The sequence below is a fragment of the Hyperolius riggenbachi genome, chromosome 2 (assembly GCF_040937935.1).
Source record: "Hyperolius riggenbachi isolate aHypRig1 chromosome 2, aHypRig1.pri, whole genome shotgun sequence".
Taxonomy (NCBI): Eukaryota; Metazoa; Chordata; class Amphibia; order Anura; family Hyperoliidae; genus Hyperolius; species Hyperolius riggenbachi.
Window position 1 is genome coordinate 349236470 of NC_090647.1, and position 16823 is coordinate 349253292.

Below are 16823 nucleotides of genomic sequence, written 5' to 3' on the forward strand. Positions count from 1 at the left end.
GGCGGAAATACCTGATCGCCGTCGGGTCTGCTCTACTGCGCAGGCGCAAGTTTCCGGCGCCTGCGCAGTAGAGCGGACCCGACTGAGATCGGGTATTTCCGTCTACTTCGGAGCAGAAAGCAGCCACAGCGCCCCCGCTGGAGCCAGCAAAGGTAAATATTGAATTGACAGTCGGGTCTGTCGCCGGCTGTTCAGAGGGCTGCAGCGAGACCCCCGTGGGACAGAGGACGGCGTGGGAAGCCTCATTAGGATCCGGAGGCTTCCCCCACCCGAGGTGAGTACCCCCCAGGGGAGGGATGTTTTTGATGTTACAGAGTCTCTTTAAAGTCTGAAACACCTGATCTGCTGCATGCTTGTTCAGGGGCTATGGCTAATAGTATTAGAGGCAGAGGATCAGCAGGGCTGCCAGGCAACTGGTATTAATTAAAAGGAAATAAATATGGCAGCCTTCGTATACCTCTTACTTCAGTTACCCTTTAATTGCCACAGCTTAGAAGAACTTCAAGAAATGTTACACATGCAGGCTTTCTGATGTGAAATTTATCTGAAAACAGGTACCCAATGGGTTAAAAAACACAGCCTTGGTATTCTGGGATGCATTTTTTGCTCAGCTCTCACTGCAGCTGCCTGAGAGGTCTGTCTCCATTAGCTTGGCTGTTATCTGCTGGCTTATCGCATAATTTAAACAGCCGGGATTCTCCGTTCACATTCCGCCTGTTCTAATCTTTATGAATTGACATTAGTGACATGTGTTGTGATAATCACCGCATAAGGCGGTAATTTCCCGCACTGCTCAGGAATAGTAGCTTTTCATGCGGAGACAGCTTTTATGAATGGACACTTTGCTAAATGGTCGGTAAAGTCAGCTGTTTTCAGCATTTCCGCATGTGGGAATGCTTTATGAATAGAGGCCTTAGCGTATTAACAGGACCATGTTGGGGAAAGGGTGATAGTCTCATTACACTCTGCTAGGGCATTTGATTCAGTAGAGTGGCCTTATTTGTCGGATGTTCTTTCAAAGTTCATTTTTGACCTAAAATATATTGCCTCTGCTAATCTTTGCTATTCATCATTGTCAGGAATATAGCAGCTAGTTATGATGTTGGGATAATATGCAGAACACCGAAGCCATATTTTCCCATTTTTACGTCTGCTGTGTACTACTGTATCATATGTGATTGTCTGCTAGCCAGTCTGGCTTTGAAGGTATTGGCAGCTAGGTTCATGGAAACTGTTAATGTGATTGTGTGTGTGTCAATAGACCTACATTTGCATTAAATTCCTCTGGAAGCAGGGAGCTTGGACATTAGCATACAGTTCCTCTGGACAGCAAGGAACGGGTAATTAGGTAATGATTCCCTTTTGTCTGGCATCCTGCAAAGGTGGTGCATTGCTTTGATCTTTGTCAGTGGCGTAGCTAAGGAGCTACGGGCCCCGATGCAAGTTTTACAATGGGGCCCCCAAGCACTCTATACGTAACAATTGATACGGCGGGACAAAACCTGTCAATGGCAACCACAGTGTCAGAGGTGCAAGAAGGGAATGGGGAACAGTTTGTTAGTGATTACCACTATTCAAAGTATCTATAGAAGTGATTATTATGAGCACAGGACCAATAGAAAGCTAAAACTGCAACTGAGGGAGGGCCCCTCGGGGCCCCTCTAGCCCAAGGGCCCCGATGCGGTCGCTACCTCTGCACCCCCTATTGCTACGCCCCTGATCTTTGTATTAATGTAAACAGCTGCCTGTTGGTCAAAACACTATCTGACTAATTGAGTCTGCCAAGTTCAAAGCGGACAGGAAAAGCCCTGGAATTTACATATGACAGGAGGAAGCCTCACTCTTTTGATGTATGTACTTGACTAGTTTTACCCCAAACCTCACAAGCTAAAACAGGAACGCTTTGAAGTTGCACGAGTTAAACAGAAAATTGAATATTCCTGGATCTGGACATTGGGGTGGCCCCGGGGCACACATTTTGCTATAAAACAGCAGCTAGGACAGTCACAGATCATCTTCTCTTGGAGGTAGTGCATAGGTAGGGAGGATCCCGATCGAATCGGAAACTGCGTTCTCCCGCCAACCATGTTCTAACGTACGCTGGTAACGTTATTTCCCTTTTATTTTGGCAATTTGTCTTGTGGGTATCCTTGTAAACTTTTATTTTGTAACTTTTTACTTTGTTTTTGTAAATCTTTTGTATATATTTTCTGCATTGTTCCACTTTTTTCCTGGAATATTAAATCGTTATTTAATAAGTTAGACTTCTGCTGTACTAAACTAACACTCAAAGCCTAGTAGAGGAGACTGAAGTGTAAAGGTGTATAAGTCCATGCCTGATTGTATGATTGAGCAACACTACCGTATAAGATTGTAATTGCATTGTGTGTATGGGGCACTTCCGCGCTCGACAGCAGAGTGGGAAGTCTCGGAGTGGCTAACAGTATCGTTCGGATCAACTGTTAGTGGTTTTGCTTCACTACAGTGTAAGATTGCAACTGTGTGTGTGTGTGCGTGGCGTTCCCGTATTCGGCCTAAAGCGCAAGGCTGACCTGAATGCGAAAACGCGGATTGCGTGCTGAGCACTCGACAGCAGAGTGGACGTGTCTCGCAACAGCTAGTGGTGGCAATGAGAAGTGTTTGAGGGGTCACAGCCTTGTGGTAGCTCGACTAAGGCTGCTTCCCCTCTCGATCTGGTCAAACCTGCAGTCGGGAACCGTATATGCAGGCGTGCCGGTTCCTGACAATCATCAGTGCTTAGAGTCAGGCATGGGCTCACGAGTAATTATGATTTACGAGTGTCTAAGCCGGGGGTCTCAAACTCGTGGCCCATTTGCAGCCCTCGATACAATATTATGTGGCCCTCGCCGGCAAAAGCTTCCTTATAGTTCGCTTCAGTGCTCCCAAGTAATCCGCCGCATCCCCGCCGCTAAACGAGGGCTGCAGAGCCCCCAAATTGCCCGGGGGGCAATCCGCTGGCATTTCCTGGAAGGGGCAGAGCTTTCAGCTTCAGCTTTGCCCCTCCTGGCGTCAATCGCCGCACGGATCGCCGCCTATCCCCACCACTCTCTGTGAAGGAAGAGTAAGAGGGGCGGGCAGAGGCGGTGATGCGCCGCGATTGTGAAATTCCTTATGTGGCCCTGTCTCATCCTGACTTTGCCTCCTGAGGCCCCCCAGGTAAATTGAGTTTGAGACCCCTGGTCTAAGCACTCGAATTCGTGATTTAAATGAGGCTTAATTGCCTCAGGTGTGCAGTGGGGAAATAAGAGGTAATTTACCCATAAGTCCATAATATATCGTGCGCTCCAAATAGCTTGCACGCGTCCGATTGGGCAAAGCCTCACAAAGAACATTCAGATCACCTGGCAGAACTAAAGATGTCACTGCCTATGATAAATTACAGAATGTAAATCAGGGAGAGAAAATATTTTACAATGAGCAAACACTGACTAAATAATCTATTTAATGAATATTGTAAAAAAAAAAAAAAAAAAAAGAAAAGCAATTTTATTCATTGCGTTGTTTTCACTACAGCACAACTACGTATTCATGTCCATTATATCTACTATACAATTTTAGGCAGTGATCTTCTACACTCATCATACAGTAACAGATTAACCGCTGCTATCTCTGCTTACTGCCACAGCTTCTATCCTGAGTGGCTGAAGCTGCTGTCAATCTCATGTCATGACGCGCTCTCCAATGGCTGGCAAGACTGCCTCCAGAGTCCATATAGCATTGGCTGCAGCGGGTGTGGGGCGCTAACGTCACCGGGAAGTTAAAGTGTTGCTGATGGAGTGAAAGTGTTGCAGTGTTGGGGCTTCTGCGTGCAGTGATGGAAGGTGAGTGAAGCGTGCGGTGGAGGAATGGATTGTTGCAGGACTGGACGCAGGCGGCACGCTGTAGGTATAGCGGTGCGGCGAATGATAGACGCCTGCAGCGCTTCATTCCTCTCCAGCAGAGCATGCCTGCCGTGTCTCCTGCATTTGGGCACTGCGGGAACCTCTACACAGGAGTCTTCCTGGCCGTGCTGCAGCTAGAGCGAAGCCACAGCTTATTGCTGATTCAGCTATAGGAACATCTTTAATCTCTTTATCTCGTCCGTGGTGGTGTCGTTTGTTTGTGTGAACAAAGTAGCCATTGTGCTTCCTCTAGGCCTGCTGTGAGGGGTTTGATCTGTGAAAGCATTATTTACGTGTAGTCTGGTGGCTGCTTGTACTGATCAGACAGTGGCCTCAATTCACGGAGCTTAATCAAACACTTTATCAAACGTTTGATAATTTTCCTCATGGGTAAAATCTAATTTTGAATTCACTAAGGTGTTATAGATTTATCGAATGTCTTATCGATGAAATGATCAATAAATCTATAACACCTTAGTGAATTCTAAATTAGATTTTACCCATGAGGAAATTTTATCAAACGTTTGATAAAGTGTTTGATAAAGCTCTGTGAATTGAGTCCAGTGGTTGAGTGAGGTTGCAAAGCTGTTTCTTGACGTCAAGAGGACAGTCGGTGGTGCAGCTATATGGTTCAGCTGTCTCTGGGTATTTCGGTAGATCTCTGGTTCACAGGGACACTTGGCGGCGTTTACTGCCAAACATTTGGGACTTGTAGCTTACCATCGATTGCGCAAATGCAGGGTTTCGATCCCTATTTTCCCTGCCGTTTTAGGCACCCTAGGAGCCGCATGCGGCGTACAGGGTCGCCTAGCTGCGGCGGCTTCATGTTCCCTTGTGGGATGGAAACCGTTGATCGTGACTAGAAGCTGACAATCTCTGTACCGCCGCCCCCTGATGAGATGCCCCAGGACGATGCGTTTTCCGACCGCCGCCTGCCGTCCATGTGAAGCAGTCCTAAGGTGTCCATTAACTGTACAATTTTTAGCGAGAATTTTTTTTTGACAAGATCATTCAGAATGAAAGAAAAGATCTTATTTAGTTGATCCAAGCCACTAAAGAATCCAACTTGTGATACGATCTCCTCCAGTTGTGATCCTATCCATGAAGAAAATTTTGTCAAGTTGGACAATTATTTCTTGGAGCATATAATCCATAATGCAATCGTTCAGGATCAATTGGGCCCTTCAGCTTCTGTTTTTCATACGACCTGAGTAATCTAATCGAAAATACAATTATTCACTAAAAATTGTACTTTTAATGGGCACTTTTAAATTGTAACATTTGGATCTGCTGGTTTCTTGCTCTGTACAAGTATGACAGAGGCAGAAATGTTTGGCAGATGGTAAGATACAAGTTGCTGTGATCTGGATTAACCTTTTCTAACCTGTCTGTGTAATTGCTCTTTTGGGAGTGGTCCACTCTATGCTTCTCTTAACAAATGTGAGATTGTGCTTTACAGGCAGAAAATGGGAGTGGATACTTTTATGGTGTTCTTTATCAATGAGAGATCACCCATATGTGGCCACAACAAACAAAATGTGGGTGCAGCAATTGGTGGCCTGTTGACCACAGTTGGTGGGGGGGAGGTGGTACCAAGTCAGTCAGGAATAGAACACTTATTCCCTCAGTTAATACCCTCCAGAACTGGCTCTTCTGTGCCGGTTTATGAATTAGTGTATGTTGCCAAAGACACCTTATGGCCCATACTCACGGGCAACTTTTTGGCCTGTCGCCAGCACATGTGATCGTGTGCGCGACAGGCTGGCGACAGCTCGTCGCCAGGTCCCTCCACATACACACGGCGGAGGGACCTGGCAACTGATGCGGCGGAAGCTGTCGCTGTTGCGCCTCCCCCCGCCGGAAGCCCAATGTATTACATCTCTTGTTGCTGTCGCTAGTCCGCGTACTCACGCGGACTAGCGACAGTTGCGGCGGCGACTGTCGCCAGGCGATTGAGCAGTTCAATCGCCCGGCGACATCAGCGGCGAGCGACAGTTCGGGGAGCGTGCCCGGGCAACGCCGCATACTCACGGGTGACCTGTTGCTGCAACACGCGCGCGCCACGTGTTGCGGCGACATTTGTAGCCCGTGAGTATGGGCCATTAGAGTAGTTGAACTGCACCCATGGACAGCTTTACGAAGGGTCCATAGGAGATGACCACTATAGAATTCTATATAAGGGCTCAAACCTACTAGAAGCCTTTTCTAAGCGTCTAGTGATTTGAAAAAGCTCTCGCTAATGCAATGCTATGGGGGATTTTTATAACCTCACATGGCTCAAGTGGGATCACACCCATAGCATTACATTAGCAAGAGCTTTTTAAATCACAAAGCGCTCAGAAAAGCGCTCCTAGTGGGTTCCAGGCCAATTGTCTTTGCCAATTTATTGATCTTGTGGGCAAAAGATCTTGAGGCAGGAAACACATTTGACTGTTTTCGTGCGCATTTTCTGCACAGAAAAACTGAGAACTCATGTTAATCAATGGGCTAGTACACTTTTACTGTGTTGTTCGCACGCAGGAAAAAAACTGACATTCTGCATGATGACTCTGCACATTTTGGCAGTTTTCTCTATCAATTACATCAGCTGCTGTGAAAAAATGTGTGCGTTTTCCTGTATGGAAACACACTTGGTGTGCAGAAAAAGTATGCAGAAAAACACGCGCGGAAAACAGAAAGTCAAGTGTGTTCCCTGCCTGAAGGAAATCCTTGTCCGTCCCATTTGTTAAGGTGCATACACATGCACAACGGCAATGAATGACCCTTCCGCTGGGTGGGTGTTCCAGCGACAGTAGTGAGTGTGTACATGCTGTCGGCAGACTGATGAGGCTGTTTCTGAACGATCTGCTCAGTGGATCGTTACATCGATCGTTACCTTAGTTACCTCGAGATCCAGCCTTGTTTGCTTCTAGCCCCCATATCTCCTCCTCTACTCTTTTGTTTATATTAAGGTACGTACTGGCATACAATGAATGTTGCCTGCAGGAAACTGGACCCTATCCCTTTGGTGGACAGTTTGAGGCTTAGTGCTGTACAAACACGTCACTGTTGCTAGGGGTAGAGGAGGCAAGACAGAGCAGCTTCCAGTGGAAGGGGTAAGGAGAAGAACAGTGTGTTTTGGTTGAGGTGATCTTGTGACGTGTTGGGGAGGCTGTACATACGCTAAATTCTCGGAAAAGATGGCCCCAACCAAGTTCATACCCACGTTAAATGCTTGTCGGCCAATATGATTTTTACAGAGAGCATGTAAGTGGGTGTTTTGGAACAAATGCTGTACAAAGCACTCTTTGGGCTTGATTCACAAAAGGGTGCTAAATGTTAGCACGCCTGTGAAAAGCCCCTTAGTACGCCTAAAGAGACTTTGCGCAAAAAAGTTTGCGTGCGCAAAGTTTAGCACGAAACGGCGCACCGGGTGCGACTAAACCGGAAGCGGCGCACTATGCACGCAGTGCTAAACTTTGCTCGCAATCAATAGCTTTGGGTGTGCTGCTTAGCACCCTAGTTAGCACGCCCAAAGCTTTTAGGTGTGCTAACTGAGTTAGCACCCTTTTGTGAATCAAACCCTTTGGCTTCCAGTTCAGCAGCATGCTTACCTCCTATGGGGAAGGGGGCATGCAGGTGTAGATGGGAGTTGCTGGTACAATCACAATCCCCTGCCAGGTCACACTGCAGTAAGTGCTATGAGCAGCTATTGCATTTATATATCTTAATATCCTATTCAGCTGTAGGTATGAAAAAAACATCTGCGGCTTGGGATCAGTGCTTGCAGTCATTCATCCAGATAAAAAAAATCTGAACTGCTTGGATTTTTTAAAATTCAGTCTTATCTGCTGCTGTGACAATCTTCTCCACAGCTTGGAGATGTGTGGCGTTTGTCCAAAGTAAGGCTAGGTCCACACTTGTTCGTTGCAGATCGGATCCGTTTCAAATGTGAAACCCCATCCCAGAACAAATTGTGAGACAAGGCACAGCGATATGTGGATCCAGCATTAACTCACCTCTGTTCTTGCCTTAGCAGCTTTATCTGGGGCCAGGACTTCTTTAAAGGATTTATTAGCCAAATAAAAGAAAATTAGATTTACCGTACTTATCTGGGGCTTCCTCCAGCCCCTAGAAGCCTGTGTCCCTCGCCACAGCTCCGCTCTCTGCCAGTGTGCTGGGGCCCCCTCTGTAGTGGCTGCCAACCTGACCATGTCATCGGCATCTACATAGGGGACCTAGGACACTGGCAGAAAGTGGAGCTGTGGTAAAGGACACATAGGGCTCTATTCACAATAGGCAGTTCGGTAAAATCATTTTGGTCAGTAAAATACCTAATTTGGTATTTTACATTTTTTTTTTCCTCCCTACGTCCTCCAGGACGGCCCTCCTGAGATTGTGTAGTCACCCCCCCCCCAAAATCGGAAACACCTGACAAGAATTAGAATAATAGATTAGTATAAATCCCACCCCTCCACAATCTCCCCTCAGTTTTTTGTAAGTTTCCTAGACTCACCACGGAAGCACCTACGGAATCCTTGTGGTAGGGGAGCCTGATGGCACCTACTGTATCTAAATGACCAGGCTCAAGTTTGTCAAGATTTCTGTCTGAGAGCGGTTCGGTTCTGCGCTGGGCGCGACCCGGCTAGTGGATTGTTGGGCAGCCATACCTTTCTCCACGTGTTGGGGTGGGGGAGGTCGTAGGATTTCTCCCATTCCACTGCTCTCTCGGACGGCATGGCGGCTGGGTGGACGCCGGCTTCTCTTCCGCATTGGAGTTCCGGAAGTTGAAGTCGGAAATGACGCGGAAGCACGCCGCATGGCCAGCGTCAGACGCGGAGGCACGTGTGCGCATAAAGGGGGCGGTCCCGGCGTGCGCATCTGGGTGATCACTTCGCACGCAGCCTGGCCACACTGTGCAGCTCTGAATCCGCGCAGCACTCCCCGCCGCTGCAAGCAGGGAGAGCATTGCCTCTGTTCGCAACCTCATGTCTCCAGGGGAATTTCTGGCAACGGTGGATCTGGAGGATGCTTACCTCCACATCCCAATCCACCCCCTGTTTCAGAAGTATCTGAGATTTGCTGTCCAGACGGGGGAGTCGATATGCCACTTTCAATATCAGGCTCTCCCGTTCGGAATTTCGTCGGCCCCAAGGATCTTTACGAAGGCTGTGGCAGAGGTGATGTCCTTTTTGCATCTCCACAATGTAAGGGTCCTTCCTTACTTAGACAACTTTCTTTTTATGGCAGAGACCCGGGAGGTCTTGCAAAAGCAGCTAGATTTTTCGCTCCAGCTCTTGAACAGTCTGGGTTGGATAGTGAGCGCGGAGAAGTCTCATTTACACCCGGTTCAGAGCTTAATTTTTCTGGGGCTAAGGTGGGACACGACGGTCAGACGTGTCTTTCTACCCGAACAAAAAATAGACAAGCTGAGATCAGAGATTCAGGGAATCAGATTGAATCCTCAGGTTCCCCTCCGGAAATTAGTATCAATCCTAGGTCTGATGTCTTCTGCCATTCCAGCAGTAGAATGGGCCCAGGCCCATTCACGAGACCTACAGACTTGGGTTCTAACAAATTGGGACAGAGATCATCGGTCGTTAGACAGAAGAGTGACGATACCCGATCGGGTGATAGAGTCCCTTCTCTGGTGGGATCATCTAACCAACCTGAATCAGGGCCGCAGGTGGACCCAGGAGATTCCATTGAAGTTGTACACAGACGCGAGTGCCTGGGGTTGGGGGGCCCACTGTCTGGGTCACCAGGCTCAGGGATTATGGGACAAACAGATGTCCCACAGATCATCCAATTACAGAGAGCTCAGGGCGATCCTTCTGGGATTACAAGCCCTGCATCCGATAATCTCCAACTTGGAGGTTCTCGTGTTCTCGGACAACTTTGTCTCGGTCTGCTATGTCAGGAAACAGGGAGGCACACGAGTGCCGGACCTGCAGTACCTAACATCGCAAATCATGTCATGGTCAGAGGCCAACCTGGAGTCCATATCAGCGGTCCACATTCGAGGGATCCACAACAAACAGGCAGACTCTCTAAGCAGAGGCTTTGTGGAAGAGTCAGAATGGGAGCTCAATCCCGACATTTTTCGGGAGATCGAGAACAGGAGTTCCCCAACTTTCTGTGATTTGTTTGCCAGTCCAGAGAATGCAAAAGTCAAAGATTTTTGTACCCTGGATCCTTCTGTTTCAATAAACAGAATAGATGCCCTGTCGATTCCGTGGCCGGAGGGTCTGCTTTACGTGTTTCCTCCGTTCAAGTTGATACCAAGAGTTCTCAGGAAGATCCTGACAGAGCATGTGGAGGTGATATTGATAGCGCCTTGGTGGCCAAGAAGAGCTTGGTATCCACTCCTTCAGTCCCTAGTAATCAGGGGCCCTTGGCATCTTCCGTGCAGGCCGGACCTACTTTTACAAAACGGCCAGGTCCATCCGAACCCAGAATTCTTACATCTGACCGCATGGATCCTGAGGAGCAGATATTGAAGGATCGGGGTTTTTCCAGTGATGTGGTTAAAACATTATTGGCCTGTAGAAAGCCAGCTACTAGGAAGAAGTACAACAAGGTTTGGTACACCTTCTCCGCTTGGAAACAGAAGAATGTTTCCAGGTCAGATAGCATCGCCTCAATATTGGAATTTTTACAGCACGGGGTTCAGTTAGGCTTAACTGTTAGTACCCTAAGGGCCCAGGTGTCGGCTCTTTCGGTTTTTCTTTCTAGACGGCTATCGGCCGATGTTTATGTTAAAAATTTTCTGAAGTCGGTGGAGCGTTCACAACCGGTCCCTCAGAAGCTAGTTCCTCCATGGGATTTATCATTGGTATTAGATTTTTTAACTTCAGACAAGTTTGAACCCTTGGATTCGGTCCCCTTGAAGTTCCTTACACTTAAAGAGACTCCGTAACAAAAATTGCATCCTGTTTTTTATCATCCTACAAGTTCCAAAAGCTATTCTAATGTGTTCTGGCTTACTGCAGCACTTTGTACTATCACAGTCTCTGTAATAAATCAATGTATCTTTCCCTTGTCAGACTTGTCAGCCTGTGTCTGGAAGGCTGCCAAGTTCTTCAGTGTTGTGGTTCTGCTATGCACTCCCCCCTCAGGGGGGAAAGAAACACACAAATGATCTCTTGAGATTCAAAAGGAATGCTGTATACAGCCTGCTTGTGTATGGATGTATTTTCTATGTGTGGACATACTGTACATCAACCTACTTCCTGTTTTGGTGGCCATTTTGTTTGTTTATAAACAAACTTTTTAAAACTGTTTTTAACCACTTTTAATGCGGCGGGGAGCGGCGAAATTGTGACAGAGGGTAATAGGAGATGTCCCTTAACGCACTGGTATGTTTACTTTTGTGCGATTTTAACAATACAGATTCTCTTTAAGGTTGTTTTTTTGGTGGCCATTACTTCGGCTCGCAGGATCGGAGATATCCAGGCATTATCTATTAAAGATCCGTACATGGTAATCCATGCTGACAGGATTATCTTCAAACTAGATCCCTCTTACTTACCCAAGGTATCTACGTCCTTTCATAGGACCCAGGATATTGTACTCCCTTCCTTTTTGGCTGACCCGCAGAATGACAAGGAGAGGAGGTTGAGCTCTTTGGATGTTAGAAGGGCAGTTTTGATTTATCTGGATAGAACCAGCGAGTGGAGAACTTCCACTAACCTTTTTGTAGCGTTTGGGGGTTCTAAGAGGGGAAGTCACGTTTCTAAAATGACAGTGTCTAGATGGATTAAGCAGTTGATATCCCTAGCATACTCAGAAGCTCAGTTACAGGTGCCTGACCACATTACGGCACACTCGACAAGATCCTTATCAACGTCCTGGGCGGAGAGATCAGGAGCTTCTCTGGATCAGATATGTCGAGCCGCGATCTGGTCCAGCCACTCGACCTTTATCAAACACTACAGAGTGGAGCTCCTTTCAAGTCAGGACCAGGCCTTTGGCCGCAAGGTTCTTCAAGCAGTTATCCCACCCTAAAGGTAAATTTCTCGCTAAATCTCAGGAGGGCCGTCCTGGAGGACGTAGGGAGGAAGTGCCGGCTGCTTACCTGGTAGCAGTGTTCCGGCGAGTCCTCCAGGACGGCCGTCTAAGTTCCCGGCCCTATTATATCTATTAATGGTATATTAGTGGTTGGTGGACTATTTTCTCTTCATTAAACTGAGGGGAGATTGTGGAGGGGTGGGATTTATACTAATCTATTCTAATTCTTGTCAGGTGTTTCCGATTTGGGGGGGGAGACTACACAATCTCAGGAGGGCCGTCCTGGAGGACTCGCCGGAACACTGCTACCAGGTAAGCAGCCGGCACTTTTTTTTTTTCAAAATTCAGTTTTCCCACATGAGGCAGAAGTTTGGTAACTTACCGAACAAACATGCCTGAATTCACTAAGCCCTGTCCGGTAAGTGTCACTTACCAGCGTGGGGCAGGGAGCTGTGTGCATCACTCAGAAGTTTTCTGTCCTGGGCAATCCTGGTCATCCCTTTAGATGTGCTGCAGCCACCAGGGGTAGTGCTTCTGTATGCTAGAATACAGATTTAAACCTCTAAAGGGATGCCGGAAGCCCCCAGAATTGTCAGCTTCCTCTGCTTTGCTACACTGAAAGACCCACCCGATACTCCTTCGCAACGAATAACAGTGAGAAGCAGGCGGTTTGGCTCTCCCCAAAAGCTATCTGTCAAATCCACCACACAGAGACAGCATGGGGAGAGCCAGTTATTGGCTGCTGTGAGCTGGCTAAAAATACTGAACACTTTTGCCCGGTAAATGAATTGCGGGAAATATTTGAATTGACATTTTTTGACATTCCTGAGGTAATTACAGCACAAGTCGGCAATTTACCTCACCAGTCTGGAACTCTGCTTTCTGTGCGGTGATGGGTTTAGTGAATTGTAATTTGGAAAGGTGATTGGTAAAATCAGCTGTTTTGAGCATTACCAAATGCAGTAATGCTTTGTGAATAGAGCCCATAGGCTTCTAGGGGCTGGTGGAAGCCCAAGATAAGTAAATCTGATTTTCTTTTATTTGGCTCATGTATCTTTTATTAGATCTGGCAGCCTCCATATACTTCTCACTTCAGGTTTCGCTCTAAGTAAATGAGTTTTTATTGACCAGATGTCAACACCACAACATTTGACATTGGCTTGCATATGAGATCTAAAAACAACTGGCATGCCAAGAAACACACACTTTGATTAAATAAACAAATATTGCTGTTATTTTGATTATCAATTGTCTAGCTGCTCTAATGCATTATTCACTGATATGGTCATGGACTGCTGTAAAATACTAAATGTTGCTGTAAAGCAAGCTTGCTGCGCAGGCTTTTTACATTAAAGTGATACTGATCTGTTGCTATGAAGTCTTGTATATTTGGCATTAAATCTCATATTGCTGTCACTTCTGCTTTGTTGCCATCTTTGTGGTGTCTACTGTATGTAACTGAATCTGTGTAATGGGGAAATGTTGTGTGCCTTTTTTTTTTCCTTGGTGAAGCGTTTCATCTGCGTCAACTCAATTTTATTTATACTACTGTACTTAGCTGTGTGTGTGTGTAATAGGTTTTTTTTTTTTTTTCTTTTTCCCCCTCTGAATCCCGTGGCAGAACAAGCATCCTCTGTGTGGATTGGGGAAGGAATGGTGGGTGGGGGGTTGGAGGAATAGTTCCTCAGATGAGGTAGTGCATGTGTGTGAATGGAACAACTTTTACCTTCTGTACCTCTGAAAAGACAAATCTGTTCCTTGTGGAAAAAGCATGAACGTAGGAAGACGGCAATTAATGTTTTGAATAGTTTGTATCTTTCTATTTTAAGAAGGCCATTTCAGTAAATTGCCTGATGTGTCACTTTGTTCTCTTTCAGAATGAAGTCTAGGAGTAGTGCTGTGACCTTACGGTCTGACGTCTGCATTGGATTTCCACGCTAACCAGTTGAAATCCTTACGTACAGTGCACTTTGTCTTTGAGATGCCTGTTACATCTGTGGAACACCCTGTATCGGCAACCTAGTTAAATTTAGCTGAGTTTTGGGGGCCGTGCCTGACTGGGTCAAACGGAGTTATTTATTTTTTGTTCTTCTCCAAACTGGTGATTAATGGGGATTGCTTCTGTCTTCTCAGCTTTCAGTGCCATAGCAGGCAAAGGCTCCTTGGAGGCTTACTGCGTGCAGTGCAGGAGGACACCACCCTTGACATACACGCATTTTTTGAAGTACAGAAATTCCTAAAATTTACTGCTATGCCGCCTATCACAGAACACCGGGATGAATGTGCAGCCAATAATATTATCCATCCTGCCCATGATGGTGGGGATGATGAAAATCCTCTCATGATGAACCCAGGCTTCTTAGGACCAGAAGAGACTGAAGTTGTTGTTTTGGGGTCCCGTGCTAATACCAAAGGTGTTCAAGAAGAGGATGCTTTGCTGGAAAATGGAAGCCAGAGCACAGAGAGCGAGGACCCAACCTTAGAGCCGTCTTGTGAGACTGTCCTGCCACTGAAAGAGACCTCATTTTCCATAGGGCTCCAAGTTCTCTTTCCGTTCTTATTGGCTGGTTTTGGGACTGTGGCTGCGGGGATGGTGCTTGATGTGGTACAGGTGAGTGCTATGAAATGTGTAATGTTTTTGTTAATCTATGGCACTAAATGGCTTTTGTATGGAATCTGTTGTGGAAAGTATTTTTCTCATAAGGTGTCCACATCTATGAAAAGTTGTTTCAAGAACAGATATTCCTGACTGATTTTAGAAGTTTGGATACTGAAATTGCAGTCATAGGACTGTATTTGGGATGCATACCGTATTTTGTGGACCATAAGACGCTCCAGAACATACACTGCATACACTAATTGATGCATACACCAAACACTACAAGTTCAGGCATTTATCACCTCTCCAGCCAGCGGTAGTCCTGTCTGCTTCTCAGTGACAGGGATCAGAGAAAAACTGCAGGCTGAGTCATGACCCACTTGGAGAAAGTGGCCGGCGGATGTTTGGAGTATGCCCATATGCCAAGAATATGACCAAGAGGAGTATGTCCATGTGCCCAGAAGGATGCCCATATGCCAGAAGTCCATGTGCCCAGGAGAAGTATGGTATGTCCATGTGCCCAGGAGGATGTCCATATGCCCTTGTTCCCAGGCGGATGCCCAGCGGATGATCGGAGGTGTGCAAGTTTCCGGCTACCTGGAGAGAGGCGATGTCCCAGTTAGTAGGCAAGAGGCTTAGAATAGCGTTCTGTCCCCAGGTGGTGCAGTGTAGCACGATCAGAAACTGCACCAGCACACTCTGATTGCTGTAATTTCCCGGTCGTGGCCTACGTTGCCGCGCCTCTAGCAACAAGCCCTCCTGGATTGGCTGCCGGTCTGAAGTGTTTGCTCATAGGCGGAGATGGGACTTCTGATCCCGCCGGCACTGGTAATCATGGCCAATAGAAATGGACTCCCAGCCAATCCAGTAGCAGGTGTTGCTGGTGAGTGGGTAAGTATGGAAAATGGTGTGCTTGAGGATAGCTGTAATAAAATGATCAGGCAAGCTAGCTCTTTAAACCTGACCTTAGAGACACTTGTACACCTGCTTGATTCTCGGTCCTGAATGTCAGCTTTAGCATTCCATTTCCATACTATTTCCCTCTTTGAGACTGCTTTTGATGTGGCGTGACTAATGCCATGTAATCCTATTATAGCATTTCAATAGAGATGACCATTCACAGTGGGCTAGTGTCAGCTTTTGGGTCCCCTACTGACAACGCTCTATTTCAAGGATTCCCTAGTCTAGACTGAGAATTTGGGAGCACAGGGAAGGGGAAAATAAAGGTAGGAAAGTTGATAAAGTATGAGCAGTCAGAGGATGAGTAAATTGTATTTTCTTGGAAGTGTAACAGACCAGGTGGGGGTGAAAAGCCCTTTAAAATTTTAGACCATTGCATTCCATCTATTTTCTTAAAGGGTTGCTATCAGGCAAGAGACGTATCCTGGCTCGTGGTCATTGAATTGTCTCTTCACTGAATTAGACCTTCCTCAATTGTAGTTTTTATGCTATTATACCTCTTGCTTTTACGAGCATTACTTCATTTTGGTTTGTTTTTGGTTTTTTTTGTTTTTTTTGGGGGGGGGGGGGGTTCAAGAGTTTTCGGTACTTTTCCGTTAGCCCGGCCGCATCCGCTAGGTAGCGCTAATTACATAGTCACGTTAACAAAAGTGTAACTTTTACATTAAGTTGGCGGCAAAAGTGTAACTTTTACATTAAGTTGGCGGCAATGTAACAAATGAAGCCGACTGCTTCGGCTCTCGCTCTCCTCCCCCTTGCCTCTCTCCTATACAATACTGGCAGCCGGGGGACATGCATGTCCCCCCAGAGTCGTTTGTCGCAAGAAACAAGCAGAGCAGGGAGGCTGCAGACATTGCTTCTGCCAGCACCCGCTCTGCAAGAACGGCAGGATTCCCTGCCACGACGAACTACTCTGGGGGGTGACACGCATGTCCCCCGGCTGCCAGTATTGTATAGGGGAGAGGAGAGCCGAAGCTGGCGGCTTCATCTGTTACATTGCCGCCGACTTAATGTAAAAGTTGCACTTTTGTGAACGTGACTATTAATGTAATTAGCGCCACCTAGCGGATGCGCCCGGCTAACGGAAAAGTAACGAGTTTTTTCTTATGAAAACTATTTGAAAAGGGGTTTACTGTGTGGTGTAGGAGTCGATCATTAGCTGATTGTATTCCACTCGGGAGAAGGATTGATCATCTTGGCTATTCGGGTTGTAATCCTCCCATGTATGCCTAACTGTAAGATCAGTTATGACCTCACTGCTGTCAATACGTGTGCAAGCAGTGAGGCAGCGCCAACCTGATCGCATGCAGATTGGCGACTGTATATGGAATTGATGTATCTGCCATAGACAGGGACAGATCCATTTGTCTGCT

At 46.7% G+C, this 16823-nt stretch overlaps 1 protein-coding gene across 1 annotated transcript in view; it reads left to right on the forward strand.

Annotated features, from left to right (window-relative positions):
* Window positions 1-3759: 3759 nt before the first annotated feature.
* The window catches only part of SLC41A1 (solute carrier family 41 member 1), a 62044-nt gene continuing 48980 nt past the window's right edge, over window positions 3760-16823 (forward strand). Inside the window, exons 1-2 of the mRNA XM_068269552.1 lie at window positions 3760-3842; window positions 13769-14502. Coding sequence (XP_068125653.1) covers window positions 14143-14502 — 360 coding nt within the window. The 5' untranslated portion in view covers window positions 3760-3842; window positions 13769-14142. The remainder of the gene's footprint in view (window positions 3843-13768; window positions 14503-16823) is intronic.